The 21,512-nt window shown below is 47.0% G+C and overlaps 1 protein-coding gene across 11 annotated transcripts in view; it reads right to left on the reverse strand.

Annotated features, from left to right (window-relative positions):
* The window catches only part of MYCBP2 (MYC binding protein 2), a 432,876-nt gene that overhangs the window by 348,379 nt on the left and 62,985 nt on the right, over positions 1-21,512 (reverse strand). For all 11 annotated transcript variants that reach the window (XM_039512057.1, XM_039512192.1, XM_039512052.1 and 8 more), the window contains 4 exons: positions 5,646-5,842; positions 3,468-3,710; positions 3,100-3,171; positions 977-1,073 (listed from right to left, as the gene is read on the reverse strand). In XM_039512057.1, coding sequence (XP_039367991.1) covers positions 977-1,073; positions 3,100-3,171; positions 3,468-3,710; positions 5,646-5,842 — 609 coding nt within the window. The remainder of the gene's footprint in view (positions 1-976; positions 1,074-3,099; positions 3,172-3,467; positions 3,711-5,645; positions 5,843-21,512) is intronic.

Genomic DNA, 21,512 nt, shown 5'->3' on the forward strand with positions numbered 1-21,512 from the left:
ACCACAAAGTACCAGGAACAGAAGCCATGACTCCGGTGTCTCAACAGAACCTCCTCCACCGCTCCCAAAGCCAGTAGTATCTTGTGAGAGGGTCCATGAAAGATGGGTGGAGAGGGATGGACAGGAACTAGATAGCATAGCAGTCTGCTGGTGCTTAGGATCCTGCTGTCAGTGATGACAGAGCCCCAAGCATTGTGAAAGCACAACAGCCAACTCGAACACTTCTCTGAACCAAGCAGTCAATATGGGCACTTGGGACATGCAAGGGGAGGGTGTGTAGACTGGATGAACACTAAACCAGATTGCCTTCTCCTATGGGATCTATACCATTATCTGGGTAGACCCGCTGTCTCTGGGACAGGAAAGGCTGCCCAAATATTCCTGTGGACAATACTGCTGCTGATCTTGATCACCGTAATGGCACCGTTACACCGCCAGCTTACACACACCCAAGCAATGTAGGGTAGCCATAGAATCCTTGAAGGAATGCAGAGTGACGTCTATCTTGTTTGAAAACATTGCTTGGCCATTGAAGGGCAAATCTTCTATGTCCTGCTGCACATCGTGAGTAATGCCCAAATTCTGCAGCCAGAAAGCCCTTCCTACTGACATCGCACTGTCCACACTGGCAGTCAGGTCAGTGTAACTTACATCACTTGGGGGGGGGGGGGGGCGTGTAGCTTATTCACACCTCTGAGCGACAATACTTATATCAAAATAAGTTGTAGTGTGTGCACAGCCTTAGAGTTATGCTCTAGTTTCACCAAGCTGGTGGAACAGATGTAGGAATGTCTGGGTGAAATAATATGGTCAAAGTTATTTTGAGGTCAGACTTGGTGACAACGATCCTTTCTGACCTTAAAATCCATTAATTACTTCTCTGTCAGAGCCCTTTTCTGTTGATCTTCAGGGTATTGTGTGAAAGCTCTCTTAAAAAGTATTCCTACCACTCTTGGTAATGTCTAGAACTTCGTACCTGGTAAAGTGACTGTTCCATCTTGTTCCAAGGTTTCAGGGTTTATTCTTATGGCTGTCGTACTGTGATTGTTCACATCTCTATACAACAAATAACTCTGGTAAATTAAAAAAAAAGACATTAGAATGAAAGTATAATCTTCATAAACACTTTAAAAGGAATATTGTCAAACTGAAAATCATTTACTTTTTTATCTTTAGCTATTTGTTTTCAAAATCAGATTTTTCTCATCTTCAGGTTCACAACTTATTCTCTACGCTAATTCTAATACAAACTGAAAGTTGAATGCACTCTGGAATTCCTACTTCCTTGTGCACCAGCACGGTGACATTGTGCTCCCGAAGCCACGTGCTCCCTCTCCAGTATTCTCTCTCTTCATAGGAATAAGAGGCAATTACAATATCAACTGTTCAAATCTGTGTATTAGAGACACGAATGTAGATGTATTAAAAAGTTAATGGAATTTTTGAGTGTTGTCTACAGTTATGTATTCCTATTTATACCACAGCGTCACCTACTAGGTAAAAAGTGTGTCTGTGTCTCTGTGTGTGTAAAAGATTCAATGTATTTCTTTTCTCCCCAAGCACTACAGTGAAGATATCTCCAAAAGACACAGTAATTCTGATGACAGCAACCCCAACACACATGGTTACAGCCAATAGTTTGTGGTATCATTCCTCCTCTCCTCTCAACCGTTGCAGGCTGTGTGAGGGAGATGCTTCACAACTATAGATTTCATCCTCCATGGTTTCCCTAAGAACAGCATCTCTTCACCTCCTAGAGAAGCCCCGTACATAGCACTAGACCAAGTATAGAGTACTTCTGCGGAGTGCCCATGGACCATCCTGTACACATATGTACTCTCCCAGGCTGGATCACAAGTTTCTTCAGATGCCAACCTGGGAGGTTTGAGTAGTACAAATATGAAATATAGACAATACTGTCTATGGCAGGGGTCGGCAACCTGTGGCACGTGGCTCGCCAGGGTAAGCACCCTGGCAGGACGGGCCGGTTTGTTTACCTGCCGCGTCGACAGGTTCGGCCGATCGTGGCTCCCACAGGCTGCGGTTCACCATCCCAGGCCAATGGGGGCTGCGGGAAACAGCGCAGGCCAAGGGATGTGCTGGCCACGGCTTCCCGCCGCCCCCATTGGCTTGGAGCGGCGAACCGCGGCCAGTGGGAGCCACGATCGGCCGAACCTGTCGACGCGGCAGGTAAACAAACCGGCCCGTCCTGCCAGGGTGCTTACCCTGGCGAGCCACGTGCCACAGGTTGCCGACCCCTGGTGTATGGAAAAGAAATGTAGAAATAGTGAAGACTGTGCTGACCACATTCCTCCGCAATAGACAGAAAAATCCTACAAATGGAAAACATCTTCCTGCATTGATATTTTGTGTTAATACATATTTTGATAATATATTTGTTAAGATGTTAAAAGATGCTGTACCGTGCAAATGGAATAAATTTAATATATTTTTAACAGAAGTATTTAATTTAAAAGATGTAAGACTGAGTAAATCAGCAATTTCACAAAGCGGTAAGGAAATCACTGGATTATTTGTGCTCAAAATGATGAAGATGTAATAAATCTTGTTAAGAATATAGTTCAAAAATAAAGAAAGAAGTAAAACAGTACTGAAAGAAAACCTACTGGTAACTAAACATGCCATTTTTGGTTATATTAGAAATAGTAATTAAGCTTTCCAATACAATAGTCTAAAACAGTGTTGTACTGCTTTATAACTTTTAATATTTTTTCGCTTTATTGCCTAAAAGGTAAATACAAAATTTATTAAGTTTTATTACAGATTTCAGAAACAAAACAGTGTAAGATCTTCAAATTCTTGAGATATTGCAGTATAGTCTGGCTACAGCAGATATTGTATTATCCCTTTTCTATCTGCCAGCATAAAAAAGAAAAAAAGAAAAAAAAAAGAAAAAGAAAAAAGGTCTCTCCCCTATCCACAACAGAATTTTTAACTACACTGGACTGGCTTTATTACGTTACAGCCAGATAGAAAGGAACAATGTAATACTTGTATAAAGCTGTCCTAAACTATGCTACATTTGAATTAAATATTAAGTTATTTCTTTTATGTTTTTTGTTTTATGTATTCTCCTACCTGAGCATACCCTAACCAAGACTTTTTTTCTTTTCTGTTTTTGATGCGGGATGTAGAATTGTATATATGACCCTGTAAGGTAACAAAAAAGTTAGTTTGACAATTGTTAGAATGACAGTTTTATAGTTAATCTTTTATCATCTAGAAACATTATCTTCTACAGTGATGAGAAATGAGAAACGAACAGAACAAGAAATGAGAAGCTGGTGAACAAACACTACAAGAATTTTAAAATCAATATATTTAAAAAATAATTATTATCAGTATTACTAAGTTACAAGACAATCTAAAAGTCAAGCAAGACACCATAAAATGTCATTTAGCTTAAATTTTCAACTGCTATCATGAGTTTTCAGGAGTCACATTACCCTCACTGTCCCACTGTAGCCAGAGCCGATTTTGTAAAGTCCATCTTTGCATAAAAGGTACAGGAAGAAACCATCATTCTGAAGCAGGCAATGGTCATCTTCATCTACAGAAATTTCTTTCAGTGGCCATTTGTGCATCAGGGCTGCTTTCTTTATCCCATTACTGAACCAGTCCTGGATTTGGATTTTGCCCACCAGAACTGCCTGTACACTCCGCTGAAGAGAATTTAAGATAGTTGGCACCTAAATGGTAAAAATAAAAAAAATAAAAACACCTATGAGATGGTACAAAACATTACAGTTTAAGCAACAAACAGAGGTGAAAATAAAGCTTTAGTCACTAATCCTGGCTCTGAAAAAGTTAGACACACGATGTGGGTGAGGTAAAATATTTTATTGTAACAACTTCAGCTGGTGAGAGACACAAGTTGGTCCAATGAGAGACATGACCTCATGCACCTTCTCTCTCTAATACCCTTGGACCGACACAGCTACAACTACACTGCATATCTGAAAAGGCTGTTTTGCTAAAATTTAAGCCTCAATTTATGCTTTCATTCTTACTAATGAGAAATACATGAAAAGAGGTAAGATTTACTTCCTACAAACTCCAACTGATTCACTCCATAATATGCATGGCAATCCAAAATGAATCTCCTCTTCTCTATCTCAAAACTGATTTCAAGAGTGAATGAAGCCAGTAAATTTCTGTTTGGGCTATCGATTTTTTGGTTATACAACTTAACTCAAAAACAAAACATAAAACTTCAGAGCCTACAACTCTCCTCACTCGTACTTCTTGTTCAACCAATCACTAAGACAAAACAAGTTTGTTTACATTTTACAGGAGATAATGCTGCCCTCTTCTTATTTACAATGTCACCAAAAACTGAGAACAGGCATTTGCATGGCACTTTTGTAGCCAGCATTGCAAGAAGTTTACATGCCAGATGTGTTAAACATTTGTATGTCCCTTCATGCTTCAGTCACCATTCCAGAGGACATGCTTCCGTGCTGATGATGCTCGTTAAAAAAAAAGTGCTAATTAAATTTGTGATTGAACTCCTTGGGGGAGAACTGCTCTGTTTTACCCACATTCTGTCATATATCTCATGTTACAGCAGTCTCGGATGATGACCCAGCCAGCACATGTTCATTTTAAGAACAGTTTCACTGCAGATTTCACAAAATGCAAAGAAGGTACCAATGTGACGTTTCTAAAAAGATAGCTACAGCACTCAACCCAAAGTTTAAGAATCTGAAGTGTCTTCCAAAATCTTAGAGGGATGAGGTGTGGAACATCGCTTTCAAAAAAACTCTTCAAAAAGCAACACTCCGATGCAGAAACTACAGAACCTGAACCACCACAAAAGAAAATCAATCTTATGCTGGTGGCATCTGACTCAGATAATAGATATAAACATGCAGTGGTCCACACTGCTTTGGATTTTCACAGAGCAGAACCCGTCATCAGCATGGATGCATGCCCTCTGGAATGGTGGTTGAAGCATGAAGGGACATATGAATCTTTAGTGCATCTGGCATGTAAATATCTTGCGATGCCAGCTACAACAGTGTCTTGCGAACATCTGTTCTCACTTTCAGCTGACACTGTAAACAAGAAGCCGGCACATTATCTCCTGCAAATGTAAACAAACTTGTTAGTCTGAGTGATTGGCTGGACAAGAAGTAGGACTGAATGGACTTGCTGGCTCTAAAATTTTAGATTTTTTTTTTAAAGTTTTATTTTTACATAATTCTACATTTGTAAGGTCAACTTTCTGGATAAAAAGATTGCACTACAGTACTTGCATTAGGTGAACTGAAAAGCATTATTTTTCTTCTTTTTTTTTTTACAGTGCAAATACTTGTAATCAAAAATAAATATAAAGTGAGCACCGTACACTTTGTATTCTGTGTTGTAATTGATAACAATATAGTTGAAAATGTAGAAAACATCCAAAAATATTTATAATAAATTTCAATTGGTGTTCTATTATTGTTTAACATTGCAATTAAAACGCCAATTAACCGTGAATAATTTTTTTTAATGGCATGGTTAATTGCAATTAATATTTTTAATCGCTTGACAGCCCTAATTTCTGTATTAGAATGCTTCCAGGACTCACGCATATGACCAACCAAAATTCTTGATGTAGAATAGATTTAGTACAACACCTGAATAGTCTGACAAGCATGACTGCCATTATTGGTGAGAATAGCAGAGACTGCCTGAAGTGTTCTTCCTGTTTCTCCCCAGGCAGCTACCAAACTGAACAGGCAAGCGCAAGAAAGTGCTGTCAAGGATTGTCCAGTACTGTCATTCACTCCAGTACTACGAACAGTTATTTCCAGAAGAAGCTGGAAGAGAGACTCTGTGAATAAAATATAACAATTACATAGGCATAACAAATCACCAAATCATACTAAGCAGTTTTCCAATTATGTAAAATCAGGTAAATTAAAATTTAAAAAGATACAGTATATGCATCACTCCCCTGCACATTTTGAGTTATTTTTATCCTACATTAAGTTACTTAACTGAAAATTCTGTTTGGTCATCTGCATTTCATATCAACGTAATTATTAAAAATTAAGTAAATTAACTGATTAAACCAACACACACATCCACACAAGATTAATCTCACATGCCTTGTCACCCAAATTTAATATCAAAACATGCTTAGACTCCTCTGTCATGTTCAAATCCTTTTCAGTTACAACATATACACATTACATGTACACATTAATTTCTCACAGTCACACTTCAGGGCACAGACTTAACTCTGATGTCAGGTAGCTTAATCTAATTACAGACATATGTCTGGCACTAAGTAACGTATAAACTTCTTTGCTATCTCTACCTCCAACAACCCAACAAATAGTTCTCCCCTGCAGAGGATTGTGGAAAAAACGGTTACCTATCTTTCATAACTGTTGTTCTTCAAAATATGTTGCTCATGTTCATTCCATTCTAGGTCTGTGTGCGCCAACATGCATGGTCAGAGATTTTTACCTTAGCAGTACCCATACGGTCAGCTGTGGCGTCCTCTACAGTGCCAAGCTCGTGCAGTGGTATATCAGGTGCCACCGACCCTACACCCACTAAGTTCCTTCTTGCCGGCAACTCCGACAGAGGAGGAGGAGAGTGGGTAATAGAATGGACATGAGAAACACTTCTCGAAGAACTACAGTTATGAAAGGTAGGTAGGTAACCGTTTTTTCTTCTTCAAGTGCTTGCTCATATCAATTCTATTCTAGGTGACTCACGAGCAGTAACCTCAGAGATGGCTCACAGATCACAGTCTTGCAGCTTACAGTACAGTTCTGTCACAGGCCGCGTCATCTCAAGCTTGCTAGGTAAGTGCATAATAAGATGCAAACTTGTGAACAGACTACCAAGTAGCAGCTAGACAGATTTCTTGAATCAGCACTTATGCCAGGAAGGTTGCTGATGATGCCTGCGCTCTAGTCAAGTGAGCCATCATGATACTCAGTGGAGGCACCTTTCGCCAGCTCGTAACAGTAGCAGATGCAGGCCATGATCTAAGACAAGATTTTCTGGGAAGACAGTGGCAACCCTCCATTCTGTCTGCAACAGTAACAACTGCGTCGACTTACGGAACGGTCTTGTGCTACCAATGTAGAAGGCTAGTGCCTGTCTGACATCCAGGGTATGGAGCCTGCGCTCCTTGTCTGTGTTATGAGGCTGAGGACAGAAAAACGATAAGTAAATATCTTGACCAGTGTGAAACTGGGAGACAACCTTGGGCAGAAAGGCCAGGTGCAGATGCAGCTGGACCTTGTCCTTTTAAAAGTCCATATAAGGGAGCTCTAACATGAGTGCCCCAATCTTGGACATCCTACAAGCCAAAGTTATAGCGACCAACTAAACCATCCAAGAAAGAAGCAGGAAGCCATGGGTTTGATTGGGGGGGGGGGAGAAGGGGGGCACATGAGCCTTGAGAATCCCAGATTCAGGTCCCAAGGGGGAACCAGATCCCAGACATACAGGTAGAGGCACTCCAGACCTTTCAAGAACTGCTCCATCATGGGATGGGCGAAGACCATCCTGCCTTGAAACGGAGGATGGAGCACCAAAATGTCTGCCAGGTGTACCCTGACCAAAGAAAGCGACAGGCCCTGGAGCTTAAGGTGCAGCAAATAGTCTAGGATGACCTGTAGTGGGGCCTCTGCAGCGCGAATGTGTCGATCCAAGGCCCAGCACATGAACCGCTTCCACTCTGCCACGTAGGTAGCCCTGGTAGAGGGTTTTCTGCTGACCAGTAGGATCTGCTGGACAGCAGCATAGCATTCCCACTCAGCTATACAGTAGCCAAGCAGTCAGGTGCAGTGACACCAGAGTCGGATGCAGCAAATTGCCATGGTTCTGGGACAGCAGATCCGTCCAAAGAGGCAGCTGCAGCAGGGTGGCTGCTGAAAGACTCATTAGCATGCCGAACCAGTGTTGATAAGTCCACGCTGTCTTGTTTCACCTTGAGCAGCACCCTGTGGACTAACAGCACCGGTGGGAAGGTGTACATCAGCACTCCTGACCATGGAATCAAGGTGGTATCTGACAGGGAGCCTTTCCCCCTGCCCTGAAGAGAAAAGAATACGTGGCACTTTCTGTTCTGCCTGAACACGAACAGGTCCACCTGGGAAGTCCCCCACCTGCAGAAGATTAGGGTGACCACCTCCAGGTGGAGTGACCATTCATGGCGAGATGAGAAGGTCCTGCTGAGGTGATCTGCCAGGAAGTTCTTGGTTTCAGGCAGGTAGACAACTACCAGATGAATGGCATGGTGCCCACAGAAGGGCCAAAAACCTGTTGCCACTCTGCCTGTTGATGCAATACATTGCGGCGGTATTGTCCATCAGAATCTGCACCACCTTGCCTCTCAGGTGGGGCAAGAAAACCTGGCAGGCTAGGCGAACCTCTCTGAGCTCCCTGACATTGATGTGAAGGGCTAGATCGTTTTGTAGCCAGCAGCCCTGGGTGTTGAGCTTGCCCAGGTGGGCTCCCGAGCCCAGATCTGAAGTGTCCAAGACCAGGGTGAGCAACAGGGATGGTGTCACAAAGGGAATTCCTTGCAGCACCAACTTGGGATCCAGCCACGAGTCCAGGGACAAGAGGATGTGGCTCAGCACTGTGACCACTTGGTCCAGGGCATGCCTGCTGCGGAATTAAACCAAGGCAATCCACATCTGCAGAGACGTCAGATGAAGTCGGGCATGGCTGACCCATCAGTTGCAGGCACGTGTGGGCCGTGTTAAGCAGGTGACTCTTTAAGCAGTAGATCAGGTCCAACATGGCCTGAAAACACACTTCCGGAAGGAAGGCCCTGGCCTGTGTGGAGTTGAGAACTGCTCCAATGAACACTATGCATTGGACTGGCGTTAACGTGGACTTCTGTGTGTTTATTAACAGGTCCAGGTTGCTGGAGGTGGACCGCATCAGATCGAGGTTTCTTTGCACCTGCTCCAGAGAGCTGTCCTTGATGAGCCAGTCGTCAAGAGCTGAACCCCTTGACATCTCAGGTAAACCGCCATCAGTGCCACGCATTTTGTGAACACCCTGGGAGCCAAGGACAGGACAAAGGTTAGCGCAGTGAACTGGAAGTGGCACCCGGCCACTATGAAATGCAGGAAACGCCTGTGACCCAGGAATATGGAGACATGAAAAAGTGTTCTTTAAGTCGAGAGCAGCGTACCTGTCCCCCCAGATCCAGGGAAGGGATAATGGAGGCAAAGGAGGTCATGTGGAACTTCAACTTCATAAGAGACTTGTTGAGGCCACGCAGGTCCAGGATGGGTCTGAGGCCTCCTTTGGCCTTCAGGATTAGGAAGAAGCAGGAGTAGAATCCTCTTCCTACCATGTCCTGAGGAACCTCCTGCACAGGCCCCAAGCCCAGGAGCTTCTCAATCTCCTGAACAAGGAGTTGCTCATGAGAAGGGTCCCTGAAGAGGGATGGGGAAGGGAGGCGGGAGAGGAAGAGGCAGCCAAAAACTGCAGGGAGTAGCCCCGAGCTACTATGTCAAGGACCGAGCAGTCCGACTTACCCTGCGACCAGGACGAGCAGTAGGGAGAGGGGCGGTTGAGGAAAAGGAGGACAGGAACTGGTTGGCTAACTGGGGCGCCGCTCTCAGGCACACCCTCGAAATGACTGCTTCTGCCCCCTAGATGTTTGGCAGGCCCAGGCTGGGTGGATGAACGGGAGGAGGAAGGGCGCTGGTGCTAAAACTGGCATCCATTCTTATAAAGCCCTGATGGGGTTGCCAGAGTCTTGGCAGTGGAGGCGGTTGGAAGGGCTTCCTGGCTGATTGTGGCATGTGCATGTCCAAGGAGCCAAAGGGAGCTCTAGTATCCTTCAACCTGAGCAGCCTGGCAGCCGTTTGCTTAGCAAAAAGACCAACCCCATCAAACGGAAAGTCCTGAATCAAGGTCTGCCTCTCCTGGGAGAGGCCCACCGTTTGCAGCCAGTAGCTGCATCACATGACCACCACCGATGCGACCACCCCATCCACTGAGTCTGCTGTGTCCCATGCCATCTGCAGGGATCATCTGGCTGCCACAGTACCCTCCTCTACCAGGGTGCGAAACTCCTGGGCCAGACCTTGAGGAAGGGATTCCTGGAACTTTTTGAGACGGTCCCAGAGATTAACGTTATATCTGCCCAACAGGGCTTCATGGTTTGCCACTGGGAATTGCAGGCTGACTGTTAAATAAATTTTTCTCCCAAATAAATTGAGCTTCTTGGCTTCCTCATTCTAGGGAGTGGAGGAGGAGGGACTTTTTGTTTGTCCTTCTTGTTGGCCGCAGACACAACCAACAAGCCAGGGGAGGGTGGGTATAAAGGTATTTGAAACCTCTGGCTGGAATGAATACTTTTTCTTGGCTCGTTTAGAGGTGGGATGAATGGTGGAAGGGGTCTGCCACAGGGCCTTGGCTATCCTGAGAACCCCTTCATGCACAGGCAGGGCGACTCGGGTGGGGAGAGAGGCCAAGAGGACATTGAAGATGGTGTCCTCCTGCTCTGCCATTTCCTGCACCTCGAGCCCCAAGTTCTCGACCGCGAGCCAGAAAAGGGCTTGATGCTCCCTGACATCATCCGGTGGGCTAGCTCTTGAAGGTCCCACGACCGCCTTGTACAAGAATGACGAGGAAGATTGGACTGCTGGGGGAAGTCCTGAGGTATTGACCACCATGGGAGAAGGATGCTTAGGGGTGGGCACAGGTTCCTCCGCCCCAACCTCTGAATGGGCTGCCGGTACCAGGTCCAGTGCCAACTGTGCTCTGCTGCAGCTACCAAGGAATGCTGTAGAGGGGCATCGTCATGACCGGTATGCCCCACGCACTCCAATAAAACTACTGCGTGTTGCACTGTGGTGCCCCCGACGAAGGAGCGGGTTCCGGTGCCCAATCTCATCAATGGGACCTGGGCAATGGGCTGAACTGGCCCTCCGTACTGGAGGGATCACCTTCTGGCAATCAGAGAGGGGCCGCTGATACCCGTGTTTGTTTACTTGTCGTGGCCACTGTCAACTGTTGACCAGGTGTAGTAGACCGTTGACGGTACCACGGAGAGCAGTATCAAGACAGGGAACACTCTCACTGCACCAGCGATCGAGACTGATGCCTGGAGGACGACCGGCAAGAAGATGAACAGTGCCGAAAATAATGAGGAGAGATGTTCACCCCGTGCTGGTGAGTAAGCGCCGGGCCACCGCTTCTCACAGCTCCCATTGGCCGTAAACAGCAAACCGCGGCCACTGGGAGCTACGATCGGCCGTACCTGCAAACGCTCAGGTAAACAAAGCGTCTCGTGGCCTGCCACGGACTTACCCTGAACAAGCCGCGAACCAAGTATGGGAACCCCCTGTGCTAAGGCAAAAATCTCTAACGACTATACACATGGGTGCACGCAGATCTACAATGGAATCGACATGAGCAAGCACTCGAAAAAGAAGTAAGCAGTAGCAGGGAGCGAAGCTGAACTGTACGAAGCAGACTAGGCAGTAGAAAAAAGTGTGTACAGGGGAACACAGGAATGGAAGGAGGTTGCACAGGGGGACACAGGAATGGAAGCAGAGCTATTGCGGAGCGGAACGGCAGAATGAGCTCAGCTGCAACCTATCAAGGCACTGGCCTTTGAACAGCTTGACACCTAGCAGCCACTACCTGGTGCAATACATTGCTTTGGTGCTCTGAAACTGGATTCCACACTCACCCAAGACCCTCGGCTCTGTCCTTTACTCCCCTTCCAATTTTTTTGCTCAACCTCCATGCACTTTGCTGCCCAGGTTGAACCCCTGGTTCCCCAGAATATATTTGAGGATTGCAAGGCTGAGTATCAGAACAGGAATAGCTAATGAATCGTAATTCCATGAGCTTGTTTTCATGAAGTTAAATTAAATTGACCGATAAGGATTAACAACATTGTTGAGGTTCGTATTTTAGGGATGGTCTACGTATACTTAATCCTGCCTCAACATGGGCGTGAACTAGATGACCTTTTGTGATCCCTTCCAGTCCTACATTTCTATGACTGACCTATCTCGGAGATCTTATAACCTGTATCTGTGTAGTTGTGGTGAGACTCTTTAAGACACATGGGTCCAAAAAACAATTTGAGAGAAGAAATTATTAAAGAAGCTAAATTTTAATGTTTGCTGTGCCAAAGTTACAGCATCTTTGACCAAATTTTATTAATAATTCAGTTGTCCCTGAAGAGCTGAGTGTTAAGTTTAGAGACTGAATTCAAATATTAGTGAAGGATTTTATCCCTATTTTAAATGTAACCTGTAGCACAGCCGTCATTATGGAGAAACAAAGGATGCCTTTATAAAATGCCATTTGGTATTCTCTTTTTGCCCAGAAATGAGTATTATCTTCTAAGTACATATTAATATTATTCCTAATTTTAAAGACTGATATGTTTAAAACGTGAAGACTCCATGTAAAACTCTACAGATCCTGCATGAGCTTTTCCATTTAGTTGTTGGCTTGTTGGAAGCAGAGATACCAAAGAGATTAAAAAAACATAACATATTATACTACTATACATGGCATCTTTCATTGCAGAGGATCCCAAAAATATTTTGCAAGCCATTGTGTATACACTGTGTACATAGTAATCACTTTACTCATCACTGAAATCAACCACTCATTCTCAGGTGTAACACAGCAGAAACCTAAGAAATTTAACTTATGTTCTCTTTAAAACTCACTGTTATGCTTCAGTAGTATTATATTACAGTTGCCAAGCAAAAGTCATTTTTACACTTCAAGTGTCCAATATTGGCCCATACTTAATAGATGCTGATACCAAAAACCAAGAAAAGTAGTTCAAACAAAAGTCTAATGAGCCAACTTAAAAGGCACTCACCTACATCTTAACCCCTGAAGCTCTCATTCATACACTCAGGCCTGTAATCTGGTGTCATCTTTGACTCAACCCTCTTCCCGGTTTCGCATATTCAGGTATTTTCTATATTTTGCCATTTTTTCTTAAACATCATCTCTAAAATCCAGTCATTGCTCTCTGTTACTGGTGAAACTCTTGTCCAAGTCCTCATCATTTTATGTTTTGGCTGTGGCAATGTTCTTCCCCTTAAGTCTATAAGAATAGGGCTGCTAAAATCTTCTTGGGTCATAATCCCTACCACATCAACCCTTTTTTTCCCAAGTGCCTGACCTGGATTCACATTAAATACAAACTCATTGTCTTTTACTTTTAGGGCCCTTCAGAACTTACCCCTATCCTAATTAACTGATTTAGTAACTTCCCATTATATTGGCTTTGGCATATGCTCTAGAAGCACTTTCCACCCATCAGTCAGGTTCTCCCTTAAATATCTTCATGCTTCTTCCCATGCTGCCCCTTATGCACAGGGAGAAAACTCCCTGATGGAATCCGAACAACCACTACCTTATCCCCCTTCACACCCTCCTTAAATATTCACCTCTGCCATAATACCTATGAAAAACCCAGCCTGAAGATCATGGAGGCAAGCTGTAACCATTCCTCCTCTTTCCTTTTCCTCTTCCCTTCCTCCCCACCTGTAACCCCAATTTTAAAAAATATATATAATACGCATAAAAAGCTGTGCCAATTCTTCACAATAATCATTTGCTTGTATGTTATATCCACATCCTCTACCTTTCATCTGTTTATGTCTTTAGATTGTAATCCCTTCAGAGCAGGAAATGTCTCTTTTCTGTGTTTGCTCAGTACCTGCACAATAGGTTCTAAGCCTTTGGCACTATCATAATAGAAATATTTACTAATAATAATCTTATCGAGACTGAGTTACAGCCAAGACAGTCAGAAGCAATGAGATTACAGAATCAGGGTTTGAAGTAAAGGAGCCAGAAATCAAGATCAGTCTTACTGAAGCCAAAAACATCTTGAAATTCACTGCAGGGCACTCTTCACACTTTCAAAAGAGTAAAAATATCTTGTAATCAAAGGCAAAAAAAGTTGATGAAAAACAGAATCCTAGACACATTGCCATTCATGCACAGGTGGAAACCACCACCTTTATCAGTCTTTTCCATACACAGGTCTGAATAATTCAAGTTCTTATACCACGCTCTTCACAATAGTATCTGAGTGCCTTCCAAAGATTAAATAAAGTGACAAATATTTACCATGTAGAGCTCCCTCTCTATTCTACTCTCCACACTAATAATGATCAAAGTAACCTGTGGAATCCAAATGTAACTAGATTTGCCTCATCTCAACTTTCTTGACAAACATTGGGTAAAGCTGTTAATGAAGGTCTCCCAAGCAAAGATCTAATCATGGCTTAGATAAGTATGACTTGTTCATCAGTCATAGGCCCAAGATCTCTCTACTTGCTTTAACCAAGCATGAAATACATTGGTCCAACTCACAAATGGTTTGCCACAACTATTCAAGCACATATGAATCCCTTGCAAAATTAAATAAACCACCAGTGTTTTCCTCCCATCTAACTCTGACCCTATTTCTCAAAGTAATCATCAAAGCAGCCTAATAAGATCAATTTTATCTGTAAAATAATTTTAGATGGCAACTTTTTTGGGGAGAAGAACATGTGATTATAGACATGTTTGCACACCATATAGAACCATCAATAAGGACCATTCCCAATAGCAACATACAATCTATTGCATACCAGAGGCACTCCAGATTACTCAAGATTAGAGCTGAGCAAAAAAATATTTAGCAAAGAGTAAATTCTCCAAAAAGAAAAGAGGAAAAAAAAAACAGCATTTTTCAGGGCACTTATGACTTTGCAAATTTGGAACAAATTCTATGAATAGTTTCACCTACCCCCCCCCCGCCCCCCGAAGTGTTTTGAATCAACATTTTCTTTCAAAAATGTTGTTTCAAGTATACATTCAAAGCATTTCATTTGACCCAAATTAAATGTTTCAGTTTTTGTTTCTTGAGGGGAAAAAGAAGTCAGTTTTGATTCAAAACAAAACACATTTTTTTCAAGGTTTTGCAGTTCAGCCACTGAACCAAAAAAGAAAAAAAGTATTCAGTCGTCTCTAATCAAAACTGCCCAGTAGTTCCATTGATCTACAAGAGAAAGGATGGCTCAATGGCAAGGGTTCCATCAAGGGACTTAAGACCCAGGTTCAATTCCCAGCTCTGCCACACATTTTCTGTGTAACTTTGGGTCACAGAGACCTTAGTCTCTCTGTGCCTCAGTTCTTCATCTGTAAAATGGAGATAAAGCTTCTCTACCACACAAGGTATCATCAAGATAAATGCATTAATAGATTATGGCGTTCAGATATGTCACTGATGGAGAATGACAGATTTAGAGGTGCTCTGTAATAATTTATTAATACTATATGTCAACCTGGTAATTGGGGTGCTTTCTGTAAGACTTTATTGGTTTAACTCAGTAAGTGTCTATCTGAAGGGGAAAAAAAGTCCAGAAAGAAAAAAAACGGCTCAAAATAAGCCACCCCTCAGCAAACACTGGAGAAAGTTAATGGACAGTGCAAGAAAAGACGGTTACTCACCGTTGTAACTGTTGTTCTTCGAGATGTGTTGCTCATATCCATTCCAGTTAGGTGTGTGCGCGCCGCGTGCACGTTCGTCGGAAGATTTTTACCCTAGCAACACTCGGTGGGTCGGCTGGGCGGCCCCTGGAGTGGCGCCGCTATAGCGCCGGATATATACCCGCCGACCCATCTGCTCCTCAGTTCCTTCTTGCCGGCTACTCCGACAGTGGGGAAGGAGGGCGGGTCTGGAATGGATATGAGCAACACATCTCGAAGAACAACAGTTACAACGGTGAGTAACCGTCTTTTCTTCTTCGAGTGATTGCTCCTATGCATTCCAGTTAGGTGAATCCCAAGCCTTACCTAGGCGGTGGGGTCGGAGTGAGACGTGGCGGAGTGTAGTACCGCGGAGCCGAAGGCTGCGTCGTCTCGAGACTGTTGCACCAACGCGTAGTGAGAGGCTGTCGAACCAATGAGGCAAAGGTGTCGACCGAGGACCAGGTAGTTGCACGACCTATCCCCTGGAAGGGGAAGTGAGCCAGGAAGGCAGCAGAAGAAGCCTGAGCCCTGGCGGAATGTGCAGTAAGGTGGCTCGATGGAACATGGGCCAAGTCAGAGGAGGTGCGGATGCACGACCTCTCCCAAGATGAAATCCTCTGGGAGGAGACAGGTAGGCCCTTCATCCGGTCTGCCAGTACGACGAAGAGTTGGGGCGTTAACGTGGTCACAACTGCACCGTGCCCTTGAGAAACACAGTATACCATGGGTTCACCATGAGAGCCTGAAGCTCGGAGACTCGTCTGGACGATGCAAAGGCTACAAGGAAAAACTGTCTTTCAGGACAGGTATACCAGCGAGCATGTTGTCAGTGGCTCGAACGGGGCAGCCATAAGACGGGTTAGAACCAGGCTGAAGACCCAGGTTTAGGAGGGCCAGATATGCTAACCGAGTGGAAGGTTTCCTACCACCCAGGAGAATCCTGTAGAACCGAGGCAGAACAACGTAACTCGGATCAGTTTAGCCACACTGCAGCCATGCTGTGAGGTGCAGGGATTGTAGGTCAGGGTGGTGAAGTTTGCCGAGATCCTGCATTATGAGGTTTGGGCAAAGAAGCAGGGGAATCGTGTTGGCCACCGACAGGCCTACAACATGGTGTACCAGTGCTGCCTGGGTCACGCTGGAGCGATCATGATGAGGAGCGTTCTGTCCCTGCAGAGTATTAGCAGGACCCTGTGAACTAGCGGGAACGGTGGAAAGCGTACAGCAGTCGGCTCGTCCACGGCATTAGAAAGCCTCCAAGGTCGAGCACAGGGAGAGGTCTTGGAATGAGCAGAACTTGCCTCTCTTTCCGTCCTCGCGAGAGCGAAGAGAACTATGCGGGGAAAACCCCACTTCTGGAAAAACGGAATGTATAACGTCCAGAGGACTTGACCACTTGAGAAACCGGAAGGATCTGCTGTGGTGACCCGCCAGAGTGATCCTGACCCCTGGGAGAAAGGACGTTACCAGGTCTATCGATTGGGCTGTGCCGAAGTCCCAGAGTCGGATAGCTCCCTGCAAAGAGGAGAGGACTGTGCTCCTCCGTGCGTGTTTATGTAACACATGGCCATTGTGCTGAGTGTGAACACCGAGACACAACGCCCTTGCAGGTGCTGCTGAAACGCCTGATACACAAGGCAGACTGCTCTCAGCTTCCGGACATCGATGTGCAAGGCCAGCTCTTGAGCCGACCGAAGACCTTGAGTGCGAAACTGACCCAGATGAGCCCCCCCGTCGAGAGATGGGGCATCCATCGTGAGGGACACCGAGGGGTGAGGTGGATGGAACAGCATCCCTGCACCCACCAGGGAGGGCATCGACCCCCCGTCGGGGGAGCCTGGGCTGCTCGGGGGGATTAAGGCGACCCTGACTATGCTGTCTCTGCCCGGGTGGCACCCCGAGGTGAGCCACGATTGAGATGGACGGAAGCGAAGCCTGGCACGATTGGTTACGAACGTGCAGGCAGCCATGAGACCCAGGAAACCTAGGCAAGTGCGAGCCAAAGTTGTCAGGAAGGTCCGTAGACCCTGTATAATTGTTACCATCGCGTGAAACCGAGGCTGAGGTAAGCAGGCTCTGGCGAGACTGGAGTCCAGGATGGCCCCAATGAATTCTATTCCCTGTGTGGGAATCAGAGCGGATTTCTGTATATGGATCATCAGGCCTAGACGCAGGAATAGATCCTTGTCGACGCCCACATGACTGGTAACTTGGGCTCCGTTGGTCCCTCGAATGAGCCAATTGTATAGATACAGAAAACGTGTACCCGACGGTGGCGGAGAGAGGCAGCTACTACAGCCATGCATTTTGAGTACACTTGGGGCTGTATAGAGGCCAACCGGGAGGACCGTAAACTGGAGAGTATGACGGTTGGCCACAAACCAGAGGTATCTTCTGTATGGACGATAAATGGCGAAGTGAAAATACGCGCCCTTCATATCAAGGGCGGCATATCAGGCTCCGGGATCCAAGGATGGGATGACGGTCCCCATGGATACCCTGCAGAACTTCAGGCAAATCATGAACTCGTTGAGTTCCTGCAGGCCTAGGATAGGTCTAAGACCCCCCTTCGCCTTGGGGATTAGGAATTAGTGGGAGTAGAACCCGTTGTTCCTTTTGTCCTTTGGTACCTCCTCTATAGCTCCAATGGTGAGGAGCGTCCGCCCCTCTTGCAAGAGGAATTGCTTTGGGGTCCTGACTGACGCCACTGGCAAAGCCCTGTCTTTGTCTAGGTGCGGGGTAAGGGCGGTGAGGCTGGGGCGGAAAGGTCGGCGCTGAGTCACCAGCATGTGCGTGCCGAGAGGGAGCGCACAGCGACCTTGCTGTCCTTTAGGCTTTGCAGCCTAGGGTCAGGCTTTTTTCTTTCTTTTTTTTTTTTTTTTTTTTTGAGAACAGGCCCTTGGCCTTGAAGGGTCAGTCCTGTATAGTGTGCAGCAGCTGCGAGGGAAGGCTCGATAACTGGAGCCATGAAATACGCCTCGTGGCAATACCCGAGGCCCGGGTTGTGGCTGCGGAGTCAGCTACATCCAAAGAGGCCTGGCCTGGAGGGAAGCTCTCGCCACTTCCTTCCCTTTTCCCAGGAGGGCAGCAAACTCTTAACAGGAGTCCTGAGGAACCGACTCCGTAAATTTGCCCACCACCGCCCATAGTAGCGGCTAAGCAGGGCTTGCTGGTTTGCTACGCAAAGTTGCAGGGCCCCTGCCGAGTACATCTGACGGCCAAGTCCATTCGCCTAGCCTCCTTGGATTTAGGGGCAGGTGCCAGTGGGCCATGGCGTTCCGTCTCAGTGACGGACTGGACGACAAGGGAGCGGGGGGGCAGGGGGTGGACATATAGGTACCCGTAGCCCCTGGAGGATACCATGTACATGCGTTCGACTCCGATGCCCGCCGGCGGGATAGTAGCTTGAGACTGTCAGATGGTATCCAGTGTGGCCTTGATCATCGGAACGAACGGTAGGGCCACTCTAGCGGGGCGTCACCCGACAGAATGTCTACGACCGGATATCGTATCTCCAAGACTTCCCCCCACTTGGGGATTCAGATTGAGTGCCCCCCCATCTCAGGAGGTCCTGATGGCCCCCCAAGTCGATTAGAGGAGGGCCCGAGGAGTACGCCCCTGCCACAGCCTCATCTGGTGAGGAGGAAGAAGAAAGGCCGGGGACAAGCGGGTCCTGTGTGGGCTCGCACTCCTGGATAACCTCCTGATCCGGTGGGACCGGTCGGAGGGGGGTGGCTAACTGTCTCCTGGCACCCAGTGCTCTGATGGAACAGAGTGAGATGGGATCACAGGTAGGCCTTTGGCCTGATGGCACGCCCAAGATGTACAGGGTGACCACAGATGGGGTCAGGGTCCTGGGCCTGGGGCACCTGGAAGACTCTGGTGTGCACATCTGAATCACAGTCCTGCGCGTATAAATTGCCTGCGCAGGACAACAGTGATGCATATTTGGATGGCCATGGAGGAGCTAAAAAGCCCTGAGCAGAGTCTCCCTCTCTAGCTGACGTCGCTCGACGTGCAGGGGATCGGTACCGGGAGGCATACCGGTACCGGGAGCGAGAATGGGACCTGCCACCGGAGCGGTGCCGGGAGGTCGACCGAGATCTCGAGGCTCGACGTCGGGAGTGGCGACGGGAGTCCGGTGCCTGCAGCGGTACCAGGAGCTGGATCGGCACCGAATGAACCGGGCCGGCGAACGGGACGCTGATTGGTGCCGCGAGTATGACCGGTATCGAAATGGAGAACGGTGCCGGGACTGTGAGCGGCGTCAGCACCTGGATTGGCGACAGGACCGAGAACATCTGCGGGACCGCGATCGTGAACGGTGCCGCTCCGTGGTGCCAACGCAGGGTGGTCTGATCAAGGTAGGCTTGCTGATCGATCATCAGCAGCGCACCATCAGCGGTGCCGGGGGTTGAGGCAGCGCATGCGCTGTTATTGCAATCAACTTCCTCGACGTGGAAATGTCTCCGGCGTAGGGGGAATAGTGAGCTCAACCACGGCTCGCACCAGGGAGCATTCAGGTACCAGACTCGACGGCTCTTGCGTGGCCGGAGGCGACGGTGCCAATACTGTCAGTGCCACAGCAGGTGTCGGTGCCGGGCGGTCCGACTTAGTATAGCGCTTGGGCTGCGGAGCAGGCGGCTCTGACGCAGCTTAATAGTGAGCTCAACCACGGCTCGTACCGGGGAGCTTTCCGGCACCGGACTCGACGGCTCTTGCGTGGCCGGAGGCGACGGTGCCGATATTGTCGGTGCCATGGCAGGATATCCGTGCCGGGCGGTCCGACTTAGTATAGCGCTCGGGCTGCGGAGCAGGCGGCTCGGACGCAGCAGGAGTCCTGTGCCTCTTGATCCTCCAGGAGAGGGATCCGTGCCGAGTGGACGACGGTGCCGGCGACGGCCGGTGCCGGAAGGCCTTGGCGGTATCGGTGATCCGGTGCCAAGGGAGCGCTTCTTGAAGACTTACCAGCGCTCGGTGCCGAGAGTGGAGGCGTAAGAGCTGCCTCCCTCAGGAGCTACTTGAGACCAAAGTCTCGCTCCCCTATTGTTCCCGGCTTAAAGGCCTTACAAATGCGACACTTATCTGTCAGGTGAGATTCCTCAAGGCACTTAGGAGAGGATCTCTTGTCGGCATCGGCTTATGGCCGGCCGAGCACGGTTTGAAACCCTGTGAACCGGGCATAGTACCCGGCACCGGGTGCGGGGAAGGGAATAAGCCCCAAACCCCTGTGACTATATACACAAACTATACTACAAACGAATAAAGTTAACTATAGAAATCTGAACTATATATACAAGAATTAACGAGAGAAACTACGAGTAGCTAGGGAAGTGGAGGTCAGCTAAGCCGCGCTCCACTGTTCCAACGACCGACACGGGCGGTAAGAAGGAAGTGAGGAGCGGATGGGTCGGCAGGGGTATATATCCAGCGCTATAGCGGCGCCACTCCAGGGGGTGCCCAGCCGACCCACCGAGTGTTGCTAGGGTAAAAATCTTCCGACGAACGTGCACGCAGCGCGCACACACCTAACTGGAATGCATATGAGCAATCACTTGAAGAAGAACCATTTGTCTCTGAGGACTCCAGCTCAATCTCCAGCTAAGCCTCTGGAACTGGCTTTGATCAGGAGGACCAGTGATAACTCAGGGCCTCTATCTGTACAACAATGAACTCTGGTTGATATTATGAAGTTATTCTGAAGTTTTCATGATACTGTTGTATCATGGAAAGCCCATGTATGTGTATCCACCACTGTGGGCAAGACCTGCACCACATACACACCAGACTGAGGACATGAAAAGTTTAAACAAAACACACACACCAAAAAAAAAACCTCTTAATGGCTGGTCAGCAGATTAAGGGAGTTTGCTGGGGGGAAGACACATCCTCTTGTCTGATTAAAGGAGGAAGTTTTAAAACAGTGGAAATTTACCAAAAGGCAGAACAAAGAAAGCCACATGTTGGGAAGGGGGCATATAAACATGAAAAGCTTTGAG

The sequence above is a fragment of the Mauremys reevesii genome, linkage group 1 (genome assembly GCF_016161935.1).
Source record: "Mauremys reevesii isolate NIE-2019 linkage group 1, ASM1616193v1, whole genome shotgun sequence".
NCBI lineage: Eukaryota > Metazoa > Chordata > Testudines > Geoemydidae > Mauremys > Mauremys reevesii.